Here is a 23109-nt window from a genome sequence, read left to right on the forward strand (position 1 = left end):
GGTCTGCTTTCTATCTGTGTTGATGCTCTTTGCAGATAGAGGATAAAATAGAAAGAGATAGAAAGCAGGATAAGAAGATACTGTTCGACTGTTGTAACATGGGATCCCAATTTAGTGTCTTACTTGACACTGAAAGGATTTTTTTTTCAGCCTTTTTATTTTAGGTTTTATATTTTATTTTAGTAAATCTAAATGCTGTAGAAGTGTGATGCAAATAAGGAATAGTTGTAAATGATCTGAAATGTTTTGAGACTTATTTAGAGAGATCTAATATGAGACAACATTACTAATCTAATTGACATAAGCAGATAAAAGTGTGTGTATGTGTGTGTGTGTGTGTGTGTAAATGTTAACTAAGAGGCTGTGCTGTAAAAATGAAGGCCACAGCACCGAGAGAGAGAAGCGACGTAAGCATAAAGTGTCTAGTTAAGTCTGAGATGGACGCACGGCTAAGAGCTCGTAGTGGTGGGTTGGTGGGTAGGTGGTGTTGGGGGGGGCGGGGGGGGGGGTATGACAGTGTGCGCCTTGTAAAGAGGCCAGCCCAAGCCTTCTCCCAACCCGGAGACAGACACATTGAAATGAGCAGTCCAGCTAACAGGTCTCTGGAGGCTTTTTAAAACAGGGGGCCCTGTGCTGTTAACTTCACACACACTTCCTGTGGCGCGCTCACACTGCATCGCTTTGGAGAGACAGCGCGGTCGGACGAAAGATGGAGGTTTTTTTAAATGCATTTGTTAGCACAGAGTTGTGCTATTTTGCAGTTGTTAGCATGTGCTCATTTGAAGAGGGTGATGTGATGTTGGCAGGTGTGTTTAAGTGAATGACAGTGAGCATGTGTGTGTGTGTGTGTGTGTGTGTGTGTGAGGCATGCAGTATATGTATGTGTCCACCCATGCTTGTACTTTTTTTTTCTTTCTTTGCACCTGTGTGCAGCTTAAAAAATTTCAGTCCACGTCCACTCTGAGTCCATTTTGAAGGAAGGCTGTTGGGTGTAATTTTCCACCCATATTTGGAATGACATTGAGTGGTCCAGTGGGTATAGAAGCTCCAGTCTCTCATCACGCTGCTGGGGGGATGATTAATAATAAGCACTGATGAATTCTCCACTGTCCCTGTGGGTTCTGCCATTACCTAGCAGCTCCAAAATACCACCTGCAGCTATAATTAGAAAAGCAGCATCTTAAGGTCTCGTCGCCTCGGATTCGGCCAAAGGCTTTTAGGACACAGATCAAGTTACACAGCAGCCATTTTTTTATATATATATTCAAATATTGATAGATGACTTTTTTTCCCATCAAAACAAATAATGCCCTTGTTTTATGTGGTCGTCGTGCTCAACATGAAAGCCACACACTTGCTTATCCATGCATCTGAACGATAACCGTCGTGTCACAATTGAATTTCCAGCCCCTAATTTCTGTCAGGGTTTCATCACCCCATTCCCAAGGTTGTCTAAATAGACCTAATTTGATTTGAGATCACAGATTAGATACCCACTGTATCTGATTGCAATTTGCCAGCTGCAGATATGTATCAGAGCAAGTGATGAATGTTGCTCAGCCCTAATTACTATGCTAAAATGATCACTATAAAAGCTCCCATGTAAAAAAAAATAGGGCAAAGAAATGTGCTGAGCTCACATTACCAATCAATTTATCATTGGCTGCAGTCAGTGCTATGTTTTAATATTATACGCAGCTATGTATGTACATGGGAGCAATGCATTGATCTTTGGATCTATACCATAATGTCCCATAATGAGGCTGTTAGTTGATTACAGTGGTCTGTAGACTTAATCCTGCCAGGGTTATCAGTGGGATTGATGAGCCAATACTCAGGACTATACTGCCCCCCCCTTCTAAATGGGCTCACTACTGTATGGAGTGTATTGATATTCAGAGCAAGATGGAGGCTGTAGCTTATCTACTGTGGCCCGGTCAGTCGTTTTAGACCTCTGGATAGCTGTGGGGACAACCTTCTGTCACTGCAGCCCACTACTCATCCAGATCATTAAACTCAGGCGTAATGAGAAAAGGGTTGCTTTGCAGATTCAAATCTTTTGTCATAAGTGATGCATTTAATTTCCCTCGCTATTGTTTATACATCACATGAGACTAGTTGTGTGATTTCTTTTTTATGTTAAATGTGTGTTTGTGAGGAGTGGAATTTATTTACTTTTGCACCAAAAATGCAGCAGACTGTTGTCAAGATCTACCGTACATGTTGGTAAACTGTTTAGGTATGCATTCCAGTGTTTTCCTGAGGCACATGATGCAGCAAAATGCAAACTATCCAACCCCATTTAAATGACTGCAGCGTTTTGACATAAATTACAATAAGTGCGCCAAGGTGCCATCTTACTTCCAGGCTACCCCTGTCGCTACACGAGAGCTAGGCAGTGGTCCAACTTGAGAGTGACAGCAATTAACCTGCCTTCCTAGCTGTTTAGCTGGAGGAAATAGAAGGGATGAGAAATCTGACAGCAAGTGATGGGTAATATTTAGGGTTTAGGGGCAAATGAAATTCTCCCCAAAATGAAAGTCATTAGGGAGAAAGTTACCCCACAGACAAAGGACAAAATGACAGTGTTCGTGTGTGTGTGTGTGTGTGTGTGTGTGTGTGTGTGTGTGTGTGTGCGTGCGTGCACACTCATTTGACAGACACATGAGCTCACCTCTCTTATAACAACTCAAGTTTGTTGTTTAGCAGTTAAATACTCAAAATACTGACATATATAGTTCACCTACCATCACCTCTCACAAACAAGCCTCAAGCATCTTTCTCTCTGTGCCCTTCACCTGCCTCTCCATTTCTCTCCGTACCACATTTGAGACACACACACACACACACACACACACACACACACACACACACACACACACACACCTAAGATGCAAATCTGGGCTTTGCCCTTGAGCATAATTTAAAGGCCTAATCACCCAGACTGTCCCTTTGGATGGAAAAGGGAAGGAGGGAGGGAGGATGGTGTCTCTCATTTGCACCCTTGCACAAAGAAGCTCATTAGGTTTATCTTTCAGGCCTGAGATTGCCCCACTCAACTGTGTAAATAAGACACTGGCCCTGGCCTGATGCATCAATCACCTCTCAGGACAGGAGACAGACCTTCGCTGAAATATGAACGATTTCATAAAGGAGCCTTTTGTTACCCATCATCATCTGTGCGAAGATAAGGGGTTTTCTGTAAAGGCTAGAGAAGCATTAGGGAAGCAGCGTGTACTGTATGTCTTTGTAAAATTATTTCCCCCTTTTCAGTGAAAAGACAGCTCTTCCCTGGCAATCCTCGCGTCTGACTTATTTACAATGAAAGCCATCTTTCTTTTTATTTCAAGCCTGGCTATCGGCAGACAGTCCCTACAGAATAGTACATACAGGCCTGTGATATATAGGCCTGTAGTTTCCCCCTTTGCGATGACACTAAAGATATAGGGTGTGAATGACAGCATGGCTACTGTTTGCTCACCCTTCCCCAGACAAAACACAGTATTATTCTATTATCTATCGAGACACCACTTCTTCTCCTCCCTCCCCCCCCCCCCACCGTCTCATTCTTCAGCTCCTTGAAACCTGGCCTGTCCATCTATGTTTAAGACACATTACATGTGGCCTCCTGGAATTTACAGTGGCGCTCTCCCAGTAACTCCATTTCGCACAGGAGTCCCCCGAGAGCATGGCGAAATGTCAAGCTGCAAGGCTTGAAAAAGACGAGGAGAAAGGGACAGAGAGAGCGAGCAATGTAGGAATTGCGAGGAGAGGATGAGAGAGATAGACGGGGTGAAATCTGCTGGAAATAAACACTCACGGCTATTTTATGCCCAAGCAGGTGGGAGCTGTGGAGCAGGCGGTGTGGTCTGCAGGTCGAAGGTAGAAAAAGACAGGTCACACTGTGTCTGTGCATGTGTGTGTTTACAGGATATCAGATCAGTGCTGCAGAGGTCATTTGCTTTGAGAAGCTCTTTTTGCCTTTATGAAGTTAAATTTAGAGTACATTTTTATATGTTTCAGTGGAGCCAGTTGACATCAGTCAGTCTAGATCAGGCGTTGTGTTTGACCGGCATATTTTCTTTCTTTTTCTTTTCCCTTTTTCCTTTGTAGCACATTAACCCAGTGATAAATGAACTGGGTCAGGGTTAACCACCTCAGTGTAAATAAGAGGCAGCCATTCAGTCGCACATACTGCGGCCAATAGTCCTGCAGTCTCCAGCCAACCTAGAGCAGGCCAGGATCAATGGCCACTTCACAACTCATTTCCTTTTACGCCTCCCTAACTGCCCTGCTCCGGCTCAGGGAAATAAATGGCACTGGATCTATAAGTCCACTCACACAAACACATATACAGGCAATGCATACACACTCATACAAACACTCAGTCACACATACTCTGAGTGGACTGGAGCAATTGCTCCAGCTCAATACCCTCCACAATAATTTATTTGCAAACTGCCTTGGCGGTGACTGGCGTATCATCTTTCGTGGCCTCACAATCGAAAACAGGCATTCTGTCATTGTTTGTTGCCACTCCCCTGTCGTTGGCTTAAACAGAATACCAGTCGTTAATATGGCGGGGTGGAGTGTTACTGTCACCCGCAGCCTGAAAATACACATGTAAATGGCTCTGTTTGCCTCTAATGTGGAGTTAACAGGAGGATAGAGGAAAACACGTGCGGAGGAAAGGGGGGGGGGTTGCTTTCCAAATGCATACAAGGTAACACATTGCTGTCTGCTTTTTCTGTAAATGGCTCCCCCCCCCCCCCAAAAAAGGCAAGTGGCTTATAGTCATTTGATAGGCCACGACACCGCTATCCATTTAACAGAGCTTAAAAATCCTACATATGCATATGCCGGGGTGTCTTAAGCTGACAACCAAAAGACAGGATTTGCTAGAAGGCAGCTTTGGAGTGTTGTGAATTTAACAAGCATGTCTAGTATTACAGTTCCTCTCCGCTTTAGCCATGAATAGTAACAAATCAGACTCTGAAACGCATGCCCGATGGTTTGTTGTGTGCACCCCCCCCCCTCCCCTTCTCTAACTAATATTAAAATGACTTCAAATCTGGTTAAGAAGATGACTAGCAAAAGTAGTAGCATCTTAAATGTCACTGGTGCTCTCTGTCTCTAATGCGCCCCGAATCTCGGTTAACAGATTCCAGGTATCATCACAGTCTTTTTTTTTTAGCACACTTGTTAACACTGTTGCTCCGATTACCTTCATCCCTGACCCATTTCTGAATATATAAATGGCTCCATCCTTCTCCCAAGTTGTTTGTAGTTGTAACGCCACCAGGCTGCAAGGGGAGATGCTCTTTACGCATTGCCTCCAAACACCGTATACATATGTAAGAGAAGCCAGCCGGGCTCTCAGCCCCTCTCCTCTTCACAGCTTTTCATACAAATGCAGTAAATAAGCTCAGGCCGTGGGGAATTGAAGGCTCCAAACAGACGAACTGACTGACATGTCACTTAGCGCTGGCTTTGGCTCTCTTCACTGCAGGCTTTAGAGCTGAAGCTGCTGGGTTTTATAGTGTATCAGCCAAGGTCAGGCCCTCACTTTGTTGTCATATGTATTATTTGTAATGCTGTTTTTTCTATATATATTTTTTTAAATCTAGGGAAATATAGCAAACAGTAAGGCATATATTAAGTCTGTAGATGGGATATATGGAAAATAAACACTTCTAATTAAACCCTTTGGGAGGATACAATTTGTTTAGGCTTGATTCGGAGAATACTCTAGCCTGAGGTTAATGGTGGAAGTCACACTCAGCAGACAGGCCCGCTTCTCTCCAGCCTCCGGTCCCACTCAAGGAGCCTGCCATTCCTCATCAAGACCTAACCACTGCTTATTTACCCACACTGGTGGGACTTAACTCGCACACATTGATCAGTGATAGCAGTGGAAAGCTGCTTGTTCCACCCTGATAAAAGCGACGCCCATGAGCATATGCAGAACATGCTTTGTGGGCTAGGCGCAGCACTTCAAGCTTGACTAGACACTAAGCTGATATTGGTTTCACGCTTGAGTCCATGGTGCAAAAATCTTCCAATTGAAACCCGGAGATTTGATTGTTTCTTGGTATGCATTTATCAGAAGTTTACATGATAAATATACATTAGCCTGGTGGCTTGGCCATGCGTGGTATTGTTTCAACGATACCATTTTCCATGCATTCCTTTCCACCTGTTTGGACTTCATCATCCAATTCAGTGTGAACCTGATAATCATAATTTGCACAAAACTTCAAATGGATTTATAGGAGTTCTGTGCATCGTTAGTCTTTGCTGGGATTTTTGTCACAGAGAGGAAATACTTCTTTGTTGGCACACGTTTGAAATGTGTGAGGAGAGAATCCCTCTCAAAATCACTGAAAACTGAGTGTTTTTTTCTTTTCACTCTTTCCATATTCTTGTCTGTAGCATGACATAATTCTCAGACTCAGAAGCTGAGGTCCCTACAATATGTGTAAAACAACCCCCCATCCCCCTCTTGGCTCAGTCTTGACTTCATTTTGTAATGCCTTCACCGCAGCCCTAAGTGATATGTCATTTATCTTTCATACAAATTTCAACCAGAGGTTTTATTTTCTTAATAACCACTGTAATTGTTCTGTCCTTGTACGGAGCGCTATGAAGGGAGTGATCATGCTTTTGGCACATTTATCAAAGCCCAAGGAAAAAAAAAAATGCAGAAAGGAGGCCCTTTTCTCACATATAGCCGGACTAAGTGTGCGACAGAGTGATAAATTTTCTTGTTAGGAGAAATTACATCCACTAACTTGAGCTACTTCAGCATGAAATTGAAAAAGAAGCATTTCTTGTGAATTTCCATTCTTGATTCAATGAAAGATGTAGATTAGCCCTTTGGAAAAGGGCGGGGAGCACGAATGAAACTAAGGAAGTATGACTCTGCTCACGCTTGCTTGTTCTCAGAAGCGTGATATAGGATGCTGTTGGAAAAAGGCTTTGTTTATGGAAGTAAGGCTCAGTCAGGCTGGTGGCAGATTAAAGAAAAAAGTGTTTAACATCTCTTTCTCTTCCTCTCTCCCCCCCTCTCTATTCCTGCGTGTGTGTGTTTGTGTGTGTATATGCGGTATACGTTTATGTATTCAGACACAAACCTTATTTATTTTTTATTTTTGCAGTTTTATCACTGGGACTCTCCAAGCCTCTCTGCCTGCTTTACCAGTCACAGTCTGTGCTTGTGATAGCTCCCTCTTTCCACACACTCTCTCCCTCTCTTCACACACACACATACACATGCACACACACACACAAACACACTTCACCAGACCCAGCTCAGTGTGGCTGCCTGTTCTGGTGGTGGTGGCGGTGGTGGTAGTGGTGGGGTGGAACACTGATTGATAGACGCTGGGTGTCAGAGTGGAAGGCAGATAACTATATCTTCTACAGCTCACTTAAAGGTCAAACACACACCGCTGTAATTGGAATATTCACAAGACAACCACCGAGGTACAATGCAGGGCGGAGGGAAGAAAGAGAGGAGGAGGAGGAGCACAGGAGAAGATAGGTGTTACATAAGCATAGAGATGGAGAGAGGAGAGGGGGAGTGATTGTGATCCATGGCCCTTCCACAGGCAGATGTAGTGGCTATTTATTGAGTTGATCTTTCGGGGAAGTGTGGCGTTCATTGAAAGATACAGCGCCCTCAATGGAGAGCAATCCTGAATGAGGTGAGCGGGGGCTAATCGCAAGGCAAAGTAGTGACATAAACTTGTTTTAAACTTTGTAATGGCCATTATGTAAAGCATATGTAGGCTCAGAACAACATAATAATTATAGAATGTAAACATCTGTTTTGTTCATGTCCCTACAGCTGCAGGTCAAACTCAGGGTTAGGCATGCAGCTGGTGAGATGAGGTCATTTACAGCTAAGGTCAGGGCGCTCTCTCATCGACCCCAGAACAGGGTTACAATTAGACTCAGCACTTAACCTGAGCTCCTCAGGACGAGACAGTCAGACACTCATACTATTGACCCGCAACAGCAGAACCCCCAAGACAGGATCTGATGTACACAAATGCACCCGCAATTGTATCAGAGGGGCACTGGCGAAAATAATTAGAGGCTGATATCACTGTATTTAAAAGGCTGTGGCACGCTCATTTTTTAAGCTAGCACCAAGGTAGTAGCATCTTGTGAAACTAGATAACCTAAGACATTTATTGGCACCAACCATGTCAACTTAGCTTGTTGGGAAGGGGGCTAAATAATATGAAAACTTTCTGGCGGTGCCACTGGCTCACTCAGATACACATGCACTACACACGTTGCAAGCTTGGTTTGCTTGTGTCAGTGTTCAAGGCAAAGGCAGTGTGGATTTTAAATGACATCAGCTCCTTTTTTGCCAAATTTGGTTGGCATGAAGATGGACGAGAGTGACACTCAGTAGCTGTTTTTCCTAATCATTGTTTTGTGTTCCTATGTTTGACTGTATGTGCTGTGTGTCTTTATCAGTGATTTAATGGAGGGTAAACACACTTAAATGCAGTTTACCAACCCCGGGATGCAGCAGCCTTTTATTTAACGCTATAGCCCCGGTCTTTATGTTTATGCGTGTGTCTCATATGCACACATTAGTGTCAGCACATTCATCTTTTCTCCAGCATCTATTGGTATTGGCATTCTGCACAAAACAAGCTCCTCCGCGGCGGCTGCTTGTTCTCCGGTGCCACAGTCAGATTGCTAGTCGCCTCTGGCCATGTTTTTGGAGTGGGAGCCTCTTAATAAGGCCTTGTCAACAAAGACAGACACAAGCTCCATGAAAAGCAACTTCATTGTCAGCGTCTGATCCGCTGACAAGAATGATGTGAAAAGTCTAGTTTGCGCAGAAATACGGCTGTGTTCAAGCTCCATGAATAGCTACAGTAGGCGTATAGTTCCCAGTTTTTTATATTGTGTCATGCAGTCCGATACTGTGATACTTTATGGTATCACATTTATTTAATTTGTAAGTGTTCAGATCATCGGCGTACTGTTTATAAGCAACTAAGATGAAGCAATTGAGGTCTCCTTCCCGTCCCACAGTTCCAGTTTTTCCACTGGGCTCAGCCTCCTTTCCAAATGAACTACGGCTGGCCTGAACGCAACATTTCATATCAGGTATTCATCCAGCTGTGTGACCTCCACTCGCCTGGAACTGTGAAAAGGCGAGGGATCATAATCACCTGAAGGGGAAATCAAGCGCTTCAGGAGAGAGAAAGAGTGTGTAATAGAGAGAGAATGTGTGTATTTGGGGTTTTGTGTGGCTGCAGGGTTTGTGGGGGGAGGCTGCACAGATGAACACTCATACCTCATGCCAGCTTTGCTTTTGCAAAGAGAACACTTGACCTAACACACACACACACACACACACACACTGCCCAATCTTCCATCCACACAAACACCTTCCCAAGGTCTTCTCTGTCTCTGTCTGTCTCTATTTTCCTTCCCCTCTGTCTCGTTGTGATCATATATTGTGGTTGCTCTCAGTTGTTGAGCTCTAAAGGACTTCCCTAAGAGCAGCAGTAGATAAAGAGTGTTGCTGAATACGCCTGCTGTCACCTTATCTAAACATTGTGATACAGCACAGGTCAAAGTAAAGACTTTAGAGCAAAGAGAAAGAAGGCTGTTGTTTGTAAATTTAATTGAAGTGGTGAAATATTGAAGGTATGACTAAAGAACAAAACCACTTTTGACATCTGTATGACTTGTATGTGAGGTCTTGGCACATCTAAGATTATTTTGGAAATAAGTACGATCAGGTCTTTCTAACCTGATGAAAAATGTCAAAATGCATTTTTTACAGCATGACAAAGCAGTCTTGTTTCAAATTCCACCTCAGTCTCTGTGTTAAAGTTCAGCTCGGAGGTAGCTGAAAATAATTACTCTCGCTCGATAGAACAGATATATCACTGTATTTGCACAGAATATCCATGGTGATAACAGCGGGAGGCGGGATGTCAGTGGATGTTAGCGGTCGCAGTGAATGACAGCAGGCTGCGCTCTTTGTTATTGCTGGCACGGCCTCCCCGACGTCTCAGCAGACACATACATATTGGTGCATATGCACTCTTCAACTCCCACTCAGACATAAACACACAGTTTATCTGTGATGGGCAAAACAGACCCGTGTTTTGTCTTCGTTAGTGGAAAAATAAGTGTGAGGTTACACAATGGTGCTAGACACCTTCCCAAACCCCTCCACCACCACCACCACCACCGCCACCTACCTCTACTATACGAGCTTTCTTCCTGGGGTAGGAGCGAGCAAATTCATCTCGTCAATCCTCCCGGGAGGGTGTAGCTATGCAGCTCTGTTTACTGTGGCAGAAAGTTAATATAAATTTTCATCAGTGGGGGAAGTTTACACATATGATTCTATTTGTCCTTCATTATTAGCACCTGAGTCTGGGGCTGGGTAGGCATAATTGTCTACAGACACAGGCCAAATAGATGCAAGGGAAAGGCAAATAAGCACACCCCAAAATAATTTGATGCTTGTGTGTTACAATCCTCCACCCTAGGAATTCTTAATCTAGAGAATCAATAAACAAGGGGTGAGAGACGTGGGAGAGAGGGGTGGGGGGAGGAAGACAGAAGGATGAGAGGAAGAAATGAATAATGTGATATGAGGAGGGGAGAGGGGGAGGAGGGAGGTGGAGGGAGAAAGAAGTTGAATTCAAAGTGCAGTGAAGAGGTGGAAAGGAGTTGAAGAGAGCAAACGATCAATATGGAAGGTTTTCTTCCAAATACCTATTATCCACTTTAGGAGAAAAAAAGGTCCACAACAATAAACGAGCATGAGACAGATTTTTATTCTTGGATGAAGCACTTTGTATGAGGAGCCAGTGGAAGCTGAAGTAGCTGAAAATACCGAGATAGAGATAGCAGAGCGGGGACACAGGAGCCCATTGTTCTGCTGGATAGCTTTACCTCCGTCCTGAGGCCCGAGCAGATTCTCCATGGACCTCTCCCCCCTCCTCCTTCTCTCTCCGTCCCTCCCTTGTTCACTGCAGACTGTTGATTTATTGAGTCATACATTAAAATGCTCATTACTCCTACATACTTTCCAAAGTCCCCTTTTCTCCTTTCTTTCTCATGGAAGCACCATCTGAGAAATTACCTGTAGGTTTCTGTTGGGAATTTGTATGACTGCATTTTGGTGGCCCCACTCGCCACCGTCCTAGCACGTGAGCCATATTTGGGCAACAGGAAGGGAGCCTGAGTTGTCACGTCACATTGCAGAAGCCTTTTTGATATTTGCATGTGTTTATTTGACATTCCTGCAACTCCCCCAGCAGCTCCAGCTTATTTCCTTTACAAGTACTCAACCAAGCAGAGGGGACTGAATCCAGGTGTGTTGTGTGCTCTGTGTGGGTTTGTAGAGGTGATAAGGGAGCTGAGTGTGGAGCCATTGTTGAGGCAGCTGCATGCCATCGCCAGTTCTGACCTTTATGAAAGGATAGGAGTCACTTTTCTCCTGTGGCCGAGTTTCTTAAGGTGAAGGAGATCAATAGCGGCCATAGACGCCCACGCATATCAAGCATGGACTCGATTAATAAAAAAGTGTAACTGCATCAACTGCATGCTTGAGGCTGCTGGTTGCTCTTTGCCCCACCAGCATCTCTGACACAGTGTATACAAAACAAGCAAAGACATGGAGCAGCACCAATCTGAGGCTTTAGCTCTGCACTGTATTGTCAGTTGTGTGATTGAACTTCTAGGTCAGGACAGTGTTTGTAATCTCAATGCCACCCAACTGCATCCGTTCCCCTATTCTTCCGTGAAGCCTGTTTAGGGCCTCCGCCGTTCCGACACCGTTCCCCAGTCGCACATTGCTTGTTTGCACAAACTCAGGGCCCCACTTTTGTATTCAGACATTGTATGGGACATCTTATCCTTCTCCCCTTCTCTTCTCATTTGTCTATCCTCTCCAGCCAGCCCCTCCAAATCCGTATCCATCCATCCATCTGCCCTGAATCCACTTATATAAGAAGATAGGGTGTAAATATTTTGGTGTGGAGTGTCAGCGTATATCTCTGCCGCCAGCGGGCCGCCAGCCTCAGTCCAATCAGCCATGTTTGTTTGTTCAGCTTAAACTGTTTGTGCCTTGTTTTCTGTGGCATGCGACTCCCTCCAGCTTGAATAAAGTGTCACACTTTTTCTTTTTTTGCATCCCCACTCCCTCCCCCTTCTTCTGCGTCTGTTTCCTGGAAGCGAAGATAGATAAGCCTGGTGGTGTGATGCTGCGTGTGCATGTTTGTGCGCACCAATAGCAAAAGTGTGTGTGGGAGTTGTCAAAGCTGTCAGCATGACTGGAGTTGTTCTGGCCTACAGCCTAGTGTTGAACAGCAGCCCTTTACTCCCTACAACAAACACACATACACACACACACACAAAACATCTGTTCTGCACACCACAGTAAGACTGTGTTATCATGATGCAACCCATTTCTCACTGATCAGTGATTGATAGGCCATGTTTACAGCTACTTTCTGGAACATGGCAGCATCCTGTTGAGGCCACGACGCCGTGAAGACGTACCTGTCGAGGGCAGCTTATTTCACACCTGTGTCATCATTCCAATATCTGCTATATCCCCTAATAACAACAACTCCCAACGTGATCTGCACTGTCCAAACACAATGTCGCGGCCCCCTCAGATATATCCAATTCCAATGTCATGGCTGCATATCGTGCAGTGTCCAGGTGGATTTGAAAGAGTGACATTCTTGGTGGATGGCTTATTTCTTTCAGGCGTCCGCCCCCCCCCCCCCCCCACACACCCCGCCACACAAAATAAGCAATCTGGAGATTTGTAATGGTTTGGCCCAGTATTGCAGGGCCTGCTAATGTATTTCATGCTTGTTTAAGATCTTTGCATGCTCCTTACAAAGGTGCATTGTGATAGGTGTTCCTTATTACCCTGTTCTGTGTGAGTCTAAACACTGGGAGCTGTGAGAGTGGAGGATAGTGGGAGGGAGGGATGAATGGACGGCTGATATGTTTTTTTTCCTCTTCCCCTCTCTGTCAGTCTCCTCTCACTCTCTCCTTTTCTTCCTCTCCAGTGATCTCTGCATGCCTATTAATGTAGCGGAGGAATGCCTGTGTAAACATTCTTGTTTCTCAGTCCGTTTCGCATAATAGTTGCCTGTATCGCCTTTCTCCTGACCTCACTATCTGAAACCAATTACACCAGATCCATTTGGGCTGAATCTTATTTTCATAAGGATCCCCGTGTCGCGGTCTCGGTCGCTCTGTGTGTTATTTTCCCTCCTCTTATTTTTTTCCTCCTTTCCAACCTCAGTGATGGATATCAACATCAAATATGCCTCTGAGTGCCTTGTTATTTATATAGCAGGGCCCAGGCTCTTTTTTTTTCTCTTCCTCCCTCTCTCTCGCGCGTTCTCTCTGTCTGGCTCGCTCTCTCATTCTGAAGAATGTGTCACATTGTGCTGTTTATACAATGTGTGCATTAATCAGACTGGGGATGTCATTTTTCCTTGCATAGCAACCCAGGTTAAATAGGCGGTGCGCCCGCACTCGTCTGTGTTTTTGTCCGCTCCGGCAGCTCTTCAGCAAACTTTTGATGACTTTTCTTGGCATTTTGTGCTTTTTGTGCTTCGAGATGAGCTCCAGCTTGCCATCTCTGTAGAGTGGGAAGTGGGTGGCACAAATTGGTGCTTTTTACTGTAATGGCTGAATACTCAGAGCCAGTGTAAGTGAGCGGACAGGACTTTTTATTATTATTATTCTCTCTCTTACCTTGCACACCGCCAGACTCTCAGAAAAATGGCTAACCCCACTTCCACGGAAGAGGTGACAGGCAGTTTTGAGGCACGACAAACCACTCTGGAAAAGTTTGGCCGCTGTTGATAAGGTCTGTGTTATGTTTGGAGGAGTCCTCTTTATGCAGTCTGAGCAGACTTCTTTTCTAATAAGCTGGGTGCAGTTGATCTCTCTGCTTCACCCCTGCGCGTCACCTCTCATACCCGCACCTCCCTCGATATTTACCTGGCATGGATATTGGAAGTGCAGTTAAAAACATCTCTTTCTTTGTACTCTTGACCGCGTGTTATATATCGAGTGGCTCCCTTGACTTTGGATATAACACAGCGAGTCATTATTGATTCACTGGCGGATAAACATTTCCCGCTGACAGCTACCTCGGGTTGCACTCATCACGCAGCCTTCCCTCTAACTACTGTGTGCAGGACTCACTAAACCTTATAATTACTTTGATTCACCAATCATGGTGAGATTAATTAGGCCCCGTGTTTTAATTAGCGCAGTGATTGGCTGCATTCAAGGAATTTGTTTTGTCTTTTGCTTTCAGTAAAAGGAAGCAGGAGTCAAGCAGTGTTTGGTTTCCCGTCCGTTTTGAAAAAGCACACAAGAAACAAAGCGTCATGTGGCTGTGTGTGTGCAGGTGTTGATGTGTATTTTACTACAGGCAACTTTTTATATGTGTGTGTGTGTGTGTGTGTGTGTCTTCTGAAGGAAGGCCACAGCTCAGCTTACAGATGTCACATCACACACACACACACACACACACACACACACACACACACACACACACACACACACTCACTCACACACACATAAACCGGTGGCGACTAGGATCCTCTTACCAAGGAGACAGATCAATGCAGTTAGGACTCAGTGCCAGTGTAATGTGTTTGTTTACTTTAGTTCAGAAAGCCTGGCTCCTCATGAGCACCCAGACAGACAGACCCCCCCCAGCACCACCACCTCTTCAAGCATCCCCCCCACCTCTGTCTTTTCATAATTGATCAGGAGGTGGCTGCGTTCCCCGAGGGGTTAAGACATGGCAACTTTTTTTTCTCTTCCTTCTCATTTTTTTACTGCCTCTCTCTCTCTCCCGTCTTCTCCTCTTGTTTGCTCAGGATCTCAATGTACTAGTTCAAACATTGTTCCCACCAGCTGGCAGAGCTGCGCCATATGCACGCCCTGTCAAGGCAGCTGTTGTCATGGATACTGGCAAGCACCAGAAAATAAAATGAGCACCCCTGATTCCTGAGGAAGTGTCACTCTCCATCTGAGTTTTATTTATTTTTTTCTCATTTCTTGCTTCTCCTCCTACTCGTCCTCTTCTTTTTTCATCAAAAAAACAGAAACACCTGTGAAGTTGTTGTGTTGTGTGTGTGTGTGTGTGTGTGTGTGTGTGTGTGTGTGTGTGTGTGTGTGTGTGTGTGCATACGTGTTTTTTTTTTTCCTCTTCCTCCTCCTCTCCCACTTGATGCTCGTGGGCCTGAAGAATACAAGGCTGTATGGAGCAGCAGCAGCAGTAGTAGCAGCTGTGCACAATGTTCTTTTCTGCCAGACTCTTTCATCCATCTGCTCTTGAAGAATTGGAGTGAAGCTGCTAGCCCAGCTGCCACTGTACCTGTGAAGCCGGAGCTCGCTCGTCACACACACATTCAGTACACACAGCCGGGCGGGAGGGGATCTGTAATCCCATCAAACCCCAGAGAAATAAATTACGCCACATCCCAGCCTCTCTGATTCTTATCATCTCCATGTCTGGCAAACATATCAAACAGCGTTGTTGACAAATTTTACAATTTACAAATTACAAGTTTTTTTTTCCCATTTTTTTTTCTTGCCATGTGTAAACAGCGGCAAGCTAATTTCATCAGGCAGGGAAAGGTCTCTCTTTCTCCATCTACCTGTCCATCGTTCCATCCACGTATTACCCATCCACTGCTCATAAGCACCCTTAATGCATAGTGTGAAACCTGTGCTGCTAGTTAATTCACTCTAAATGTAATCTGATGTTGATTTTGTCAACTTTAATTACAGCTCCCAGGGACACTTCACATGGTGCTGCCTCTACTTCAAATTGATATTATGAATATGCAAATGTGGTGGTAATTTGCCGAGAGAAGTGGGTATTTCAGTTGAGCACACACTAGACAGGTCAATTCTACTGACGCTCTGTCTTTTTTTTCCCCAGCCCGCCACCCCCTCCACACTCTTCTTCAGGGGTGCTCTAGACAAACTGTATTTATCCTTGATCACAGCTCTGTGAATCGTTACTAAAACGCATCTCCAACATAGTGTTAACCACATCAGAATTTGTTGCGGAAAACACCAGGTGATATTTGACAAGGTTTTGTCCCTGGAAATGTGAATTATCTCCGCTGCCAGCTTCAGGAAGTCTAATAGTTTATTTTCAGTCCCTCTTCCCCTCCCTCCTCCCCATCTTTCTTTCTTTCTCTCTCTCTTTTTTTCACACTTTCTTTTGTCTTGTGTTCCTTTTCTTCCCAGGCCCTTCAAGCAGCGAGGCAATTACTCTTGCAGCAGCCAGGCAGTGGCCTGAAATCTCCAAAGAGCCAGGACAAGCAGCGTCCACTGCAGGTAAAGCAGCTCTCCGTCTAATCTCTTAAGTCCATCCATAATACATGCTCCTACCGAAAAGAAGATTTCCTCTGTTCCACAAGTGTGTTTGATTTGCCGACGCAATCCTCGGACCTGCCATTGGAATCCTAAAGCCGGACAAGCCGGTCCCCAGGAAGCTAAGCGTCACATAGACACAAGCAAAACACAACAGAGACAGATCTCAGAGAGCAACGTTACATCTGTACACCATTTGTGTATTGTCGAGCAAACTGGACAATAATTAATACGTTAAGCAGGGATACACTGAATGATAGAGCTGATACTGATGTTTAAACACTTTGACTGATAGCTGGTACCAACATGTTTGTTGTTGTTGCTTATTGTTTCTTTGGTTATTTATACCTCCTTTTATGCCATGGAAACAAAGAAACCTTCATTAAAAAAATAACTGAACTGTTAAAAGTAAGCCTTTCACTACACTTTCGTTTAATCGTTTAATGAGCGCAAAGTCAATCATACAAATTTGTGACAACCATCAAAATTACCGTCTTTCACATGAAAAACATCTTTTCTTTAAACAAAAATATCTGTTTCGGAAGCCTTTTTATGATATAAAGTATGTCATAATCCCCTCTCTGATATCGATTTCTCTATTTCTCTCTATTCGTTCAAGTTTCTCACCAAGAATGACATTTAACAAGAATATATTCGTACACATCAACACAACATTATAACTTCACCCAACACTATATCTTACTGAATAGAGCTTGAACGCCTCATAATGTAACTCAGTGCAACCACCGTTAGCTTGTAGATATGGCCACCGGCTGCTAACGGCTAACGTTAACTAGCTCTCCTCCTGCTGATTTTAACACAAATTTGTCGTTTACGATGTAACCTTATCGGGGAAACCATACGGTGCGTCCTACTACATGACAATAGTGAGTTTCCTGTATGTTTTCTTCTCGAAAGGTATCCTGGGGTTCATCCCAAACACGTTTTCTGTCGTCTTGGGACGACAAGGCACTGTTGGTTCCGAACTCTGCTTTTTAGCCTGCGCAAAATTGATGGGACACAGTGGAAATACTTGGCTATACTGCCATTGGTTATTTGCCGATGGCAGTCAACAAGGAGAATATCGGGAGATACCGATGTTCGGGGGATAAATCAGTGCATCCTTAACATAAGTATATCCAAAGGTTGCATGACACATTCTTTGATCTGGATGCTTTTCTACACTTGATCTATAACGTTAATCCTGTTGACACGGAACACCCAGAGGTTGGTTAGTTATGTGAAAGACATGTCAGCTTGACTAGTGGGTTACAAAGGCAGCTAATTTTAACTGCCTGTCATTTCCACGCTTCACAACTAATTTGCCTTATTGATTCGTAGAGCTGTCTATTTCTGTTGTCAGTGATTTGAAAAAGGTCACAATTGTACACATATACACACACACACACACACACACACACACACACACGCACACACACATTAACACATTGCCTGCAATTCTTTCTTTCCAGCGTTAAGATTTCTCTCACACTAGCAAGTTTTTCTCATTCAGCTCGTTTAAGTCAACAAGACAGTTAGTTGGTTTTTCCTTCCTCAAATTATGTAAGGCCCCTTGACATCTGCTCCATGTTTTTATTATTAGTATTTTTTTATTTAATTTATTTTTAGCCGTTTGAAATTGAAGTGTGGGAGTTTGTGCCCTCCACTCGGCTAATAAGTACTATCAAGGAGCAATGGTTTACCTCATTAGGGGCTCTGTGCATTTCATTAATGTCAGGGAAATTGGCGTTAACCTCACCCGTTGATATTTTCACAGAGTCTAACAATGGCAACACCTTCAATTGGAGTCACACCCCTGTGTACCTAATTACGTACTGGCGAAGAGATAAGGTTGGCAAAGAGTCAGTCATGCTTTTGCATTTAAATAATTGAACTCAACCTCATCAAGAGTGTTAATATTATCAGCATATTCACACATAAAGGCATCAGAATTACAAACATATATGTATTTTTAATGTATATTTTGTGTCTTATTTAGCTGCGGGGAAAAAAAGAATTAAATAAAAGCTCTCTAGCTTATTGTTAGGGTCCATTGCGTGTCTTCTGTTTGAGGTTCTGTATGCCAAAGTGAATCGATTCAAACAAATGGGATCCTGATCTACAAATGCCTGCATAGTCACCAAGTACAATACATACATGGCAGGAGGAACAATATTGAACGAGAGCAGTGCGGGTGCTTGATAACCGTCAGCCCATGTCCAAGCCCCTGCCTCTAATAACACCAGCAGATGGTAAATATTGAATATTTACATTTGCTTACTCCATCCTTGCCTCGGCGTTGGCGATATGAATCAATATGAATCAGAGGGGCCTGCCGATCGGCCTGTCCTCAGCTCCCAACTAATCCATCTGTTGATCCAGCCTTTATTAACGTCCTCACCTCTTTGTTCCAAAAAAGTCTCCATGCAGAGCGTCATAGCAGAGGCACTGCCGACTGATACACAAACAGGGCTCAGTGCATTCTGCTTTCAAGATCATTTCTACAGTGGGAATATGCCGCTGTGTGCCCTTGAATCCACTCATTTCAAATGACATTTTAGCTGTAATACTCCATTGTGCAAATATCAGTATGAAGCAATAGAAACTCTGACTTGATTAAAAAGCCTTGTTTTGCTATTGTTCTATTTCCTCCCTCTTTTCAGTACCAGATATTTTTTTATATTCTTGTCTTGAGGGAGTTTACACAATAAAGCTGCATTATTTACCTGGATTATGAGGCCACACTGGGTGCTATAGTGCAATATTTTATTAGCTTCACGCCTTGATAAGAGTCAATGGCAATCAAGCTGCATGTTTTCCACCGGAGGAATCAGGCGGATTGATCCCCTTGTATGATTAGCACAGCAGAAAGTGGGAAAGGGATTAATATTAGCATGACATCCTGCTTATGGTAGAGATACTGATAAATCCTCTGCCAGTCTTTTTCCCTCTTGTTCTCCCATCTTTGGTATTTAAGAGCGGGAAATGATCCATAGATCATGGCATGTAAATTATTTAGTACACAAGCATCTAAGTGCCTCAGCTTGCAGTTTTAATTACGCGTATTAGCGGCTAAAGGCTCTCGCCTGACTAATTCTATCCGCTCGTTCATCGCTGCTTCTCAGGAGTTGATGATGCAGAGGCAGGCAGCACTGGCATTGGCACGCACGCACACACACAACATGTACAAAAAAAAGAGAAAAAACAGTCCCACAAACACACATACAAACACACACACAAGCTGCTTCTCCACATTTGCGTAATGTGACAGGTCTATTATTACACAGTAAGCCCACGGGAGCACTCAATAAACACCTATTTCTCCCTGTAAATCCCCCCTGCCTCCGCCATGCTGCTTACACGGCTCTCCCAAGGCACACAACACCCTCTCGTCTCCTCTGCTCCTCTCTTTCCCCTCGTTCTCCTCCTCTCTGTCGCAATATCCCCCCTTTGAAAGGCATTTATACACTGACATTTGGAATACAAATAAAGAAACGCGGACAAGGAGAGGCGGAGAGGATTACAGTGGCCTATGAATCTGACAGTTGTTTCATTCGCACATGCACGTACATAATGCATCTCGCACACAGCCTGCTCTCATACACAAACACAGGCACAGTGACAGTTACTTAAAGTTTTTACATTGCCAAGAGTGACTTTGTGCAAGTCTTGTTTGTTAGTGAGTCTATTGATCGTTATTGATGAGGAACACCTGGTGGGTGAGCAGATTTTGTGCTCCATGTTTGGAGTAGAAATCTCACACAATGAGCTGTGACGGTGCCAAACACAACCTCCTATCTTACCATGTCTCAGCCTAACATGTCACCCCACGGTGACACAGCCACCATCTCTATATGTAAGTTAGAATAACCCCCTAACTCTATGTCGTGAGTGTGTTAGATGGGGGCTTGACAGTGTGAAGGTACCCCCTCCTCCCGATAGCTAACATCCAATTCTTACCACGGGCGAGTGTTGCAACTGCTGCTCTGCCCCTTTCACACTGTCAAGCTGTGAATACATTTTTACAGGACTAATAACCCGAGTCCCATCTGTGCAATGCTCTGCTCTAACTATGAATGAAAATATTTAAGGTTTTATGGATTGGGGAGTGATGTTGGTTTAGCTGTTTTCTGTGAATTCTCTAGCTTCCTGCCCAGGTTTCAGATTGGTTGTGGGCACTGGGCCATCCCAGAATGTGTCACACTTTTTAAAGGTCAGGTCCAGGCGTTCTTCCCACTGAGCCAATATCACCTCGATAGCAGAGCTCATCTGCTTATTGGCTTTCATCCGGAACACAGACACTCGAACAGATGCAGGGAAAAGGGCTGCGATGCTAGACTTTGAGTATAGGTTAGCTGATTCCAGCGTGCGTGGCTAAAGGATGGTAGTTCACATTTACATTTATGAATATATCTTTCCACAGCATCCCCTCTGGTTGGATCTGAAAATAGAGAGAAATTATCACTGTGAAGGGGAAAAAAAGAGAGGGGGAAAATATTATGTTATTCATGAGGAAAACTTCTGTTGACTCTGAGAGAGCAAGAGAAAAAAAAAAAAAAACGTCAGCACATTTTAAGTCAAACACCCTTGGTTACTGCTTTTGTAACCAGAAAACAAGATTTTTTTCCCCCTCCCCATCTCCCACCCCACCTTTTTCTCCCCCTGCATTTACAACACCTACAGGACAAGATTGCTAAATTGCGAGGACAGAGCAGGTTCATCATTGTGATGCAAAAGAAGTTGAAATGCAACCCCAAGGCGAGGTAGCTGAGTTTGGGGGATCAAGAGAAAGTGAGAGGGAGGGAAGGATAAAAAAAAAAAAAAAGTAGCTCAGACCTTTGATGTAGCAGCAACAAATTTACCTTGTGACAGAAGATACATGGGTGCAATAAACGAGTTATACCAGCCCTTACACATGCAATCAGATGATTCTGGCCAGGGTGTTAATTGGATCCTAACCGGCAGATCTGATACGCCTGGGCCCCGGTGGTGAGGGGGGAAAGCCTTTCCAAGTGATGAACTATAATTCACTGAGCTGCTTGAAGCACTTGTAATTTACTGTGTGTCACTGATGAAGAGGCTGATCCAGTGGAGGCCATATTACCTGCAACATCAGAGGGAAGTGTGTGTCCCCCCCCCCCTCTCTCTCGCACTCACTTGTGCTCTCTCTCGCATTCTTTCTATTTCAGCACTCTCCTCTCTTTGCACTTTCTTTTTTAATTCTCTCCCCCTCTATCTGTCGCTCCCATTTACTCTTGAAATATGTGCACCTGCAGGGAGGAATCAGCCGGGAGTGAATTGTGCCAGTTTAATGATAAAGGTGTAACAATTTGTACTGATAATGACACAAACAATGTGCACAAGCAATGTCACACAGCCTCGGCGTCGTGCACTACATTCGAGAGGCTTAATCAATGACTATCTGCATGTAGAGATAAATCAATATGGAAATTGTGCTAAGCCCGTCCCAATCTCCTCGGGCTTTTTTATGAGAGGCTTTTGCATGATGGGTCTTTATGTTATGATAAATTGCACTTCCAATGCACCACTGCCAAACTGCTATGGAAATTGATTTAGGAAAACATTCAGTAATCTACTTAGCTTCAGTCCTGACAATCTACAGTATTGATCTCCCTAAGCTGAAAACACGACATGCGTTTTGAGTGCGCGTGGCTCCTATGCGGTTTTACATAGTAAACACACATCTTGCAGACCACACACTTGAACTTCGCAGCGAGGCATTCACCAGGCCAGCTGCCCTGTGAGCCTTGGTGGTCCTCGAGTGGAGAGTCCCAGCTATCAATAATCCTGTGGCCATATTTGGCAGTAATTGGCTAGTAAATGAGCAGTGTCGGCTGAAAGGGAGTTGAGAGGTCAGAAGTCCACAAGCTAAGAGGGGGGTCTGAGTTTGGGCCCCCCTGGGATGCTCAGGAGATTGAGATGAAATAGTGGCGAGGGTGAGTGGAGGGGTTTCTCCCATCTCTTTTCCTCGATGTCTTTCTCTCTCTTCCTGTGTGTAAAATGAAGCTAGTGGCTTAATTAGCAGTGACTCTCCCCGCCAAGGATCCACAGTAATTACCGACCAGGACCCTTCCATTTCTCATCGCAGTTATCTTAAGCAGAGTCTCTAGCGCAGCTCAGTCCCCTGTCCAGTTCTACAGGAACAACCTCTGTCGTTGATAACCGCCCCGCGTTCATCGCCCCGCGATGTTTATGGCCGACATCTAATCACCAGCTCCCCCCTGCTTATTACTGCTAAGTGAATTGTATGGAAGGAAATCGAATAAGAGGAATTCCTCTCCGCTGGACTTTAATTGTTTAAGTTTGAACTCCGATACAGCACTTATCTCCTGCTTTAGGTAATTTGAGTTCACTCATAAAAACTCACTGCTGCAAAGATAAAGCACCACAAAGTGGAGTGGGTGTAATTGCTGGAAGCGCATTGGTCCAGATAGTTGGAGGCAGAGCCAGCCAGTGAGCGGCACACAGTGGAGGTGTGGTGTTTTGTATTTAATGCCAGAATGCCCAGTTAAATCAAACATAATGAGAGACTTGGGGTGCTGGCTTTGCCTGGAAGAGATACCTGAGCTCTCCCTGGAAGAACTTGACCTTTCGCGAGGCATTGGACAGGCTGGTTACAGGCTGCGGCTGTGACAAGAGTGGTGTAATGATGTGCTT

At 44.3% G+C, this 23109-nt stretch overlaps 1 protein-coding gene across 10 annotated transcripts in view; it reads left to right on the forward strand.

The window, feature by feature from the left end:
* Positions 1-23109, forward strand: part of foxp2 (forkhead box P2) — a 117876-nt gene that overhangs the window by 51573 nt on the left and 43194 nt on the right. For all 10 annotated transcript variants that reach the window (XM_033614567.2, XM_033614572.2, XM_078164932.1 and 7 more), the window contains one exon: positions 16306-16395. In XM_033614567.2, the coding sequence (XP_033470458.1) occupies positions 16306-16395 (90 nt within the window). The remainder of the gene's footprint in view (positions 1-16305; positions 16396-23109) is intronic.

Source organism: Epinephelus lanceolatus, chromosome 23 (genome assembly GCF_041903045.1).
Source record: "Epinephelus lanceolatus isolate andai-2023 chromosome 23, ASM4190304v1, whole genome shotgun sequence".
NCBI classification, from domain to species: domain Eukaryota; kingdom Metazoa; phylum Chordata; class Actinopteri; order Perciformes; family Serranidae; genus Epinephelus; species Epinephelus lanceolatus.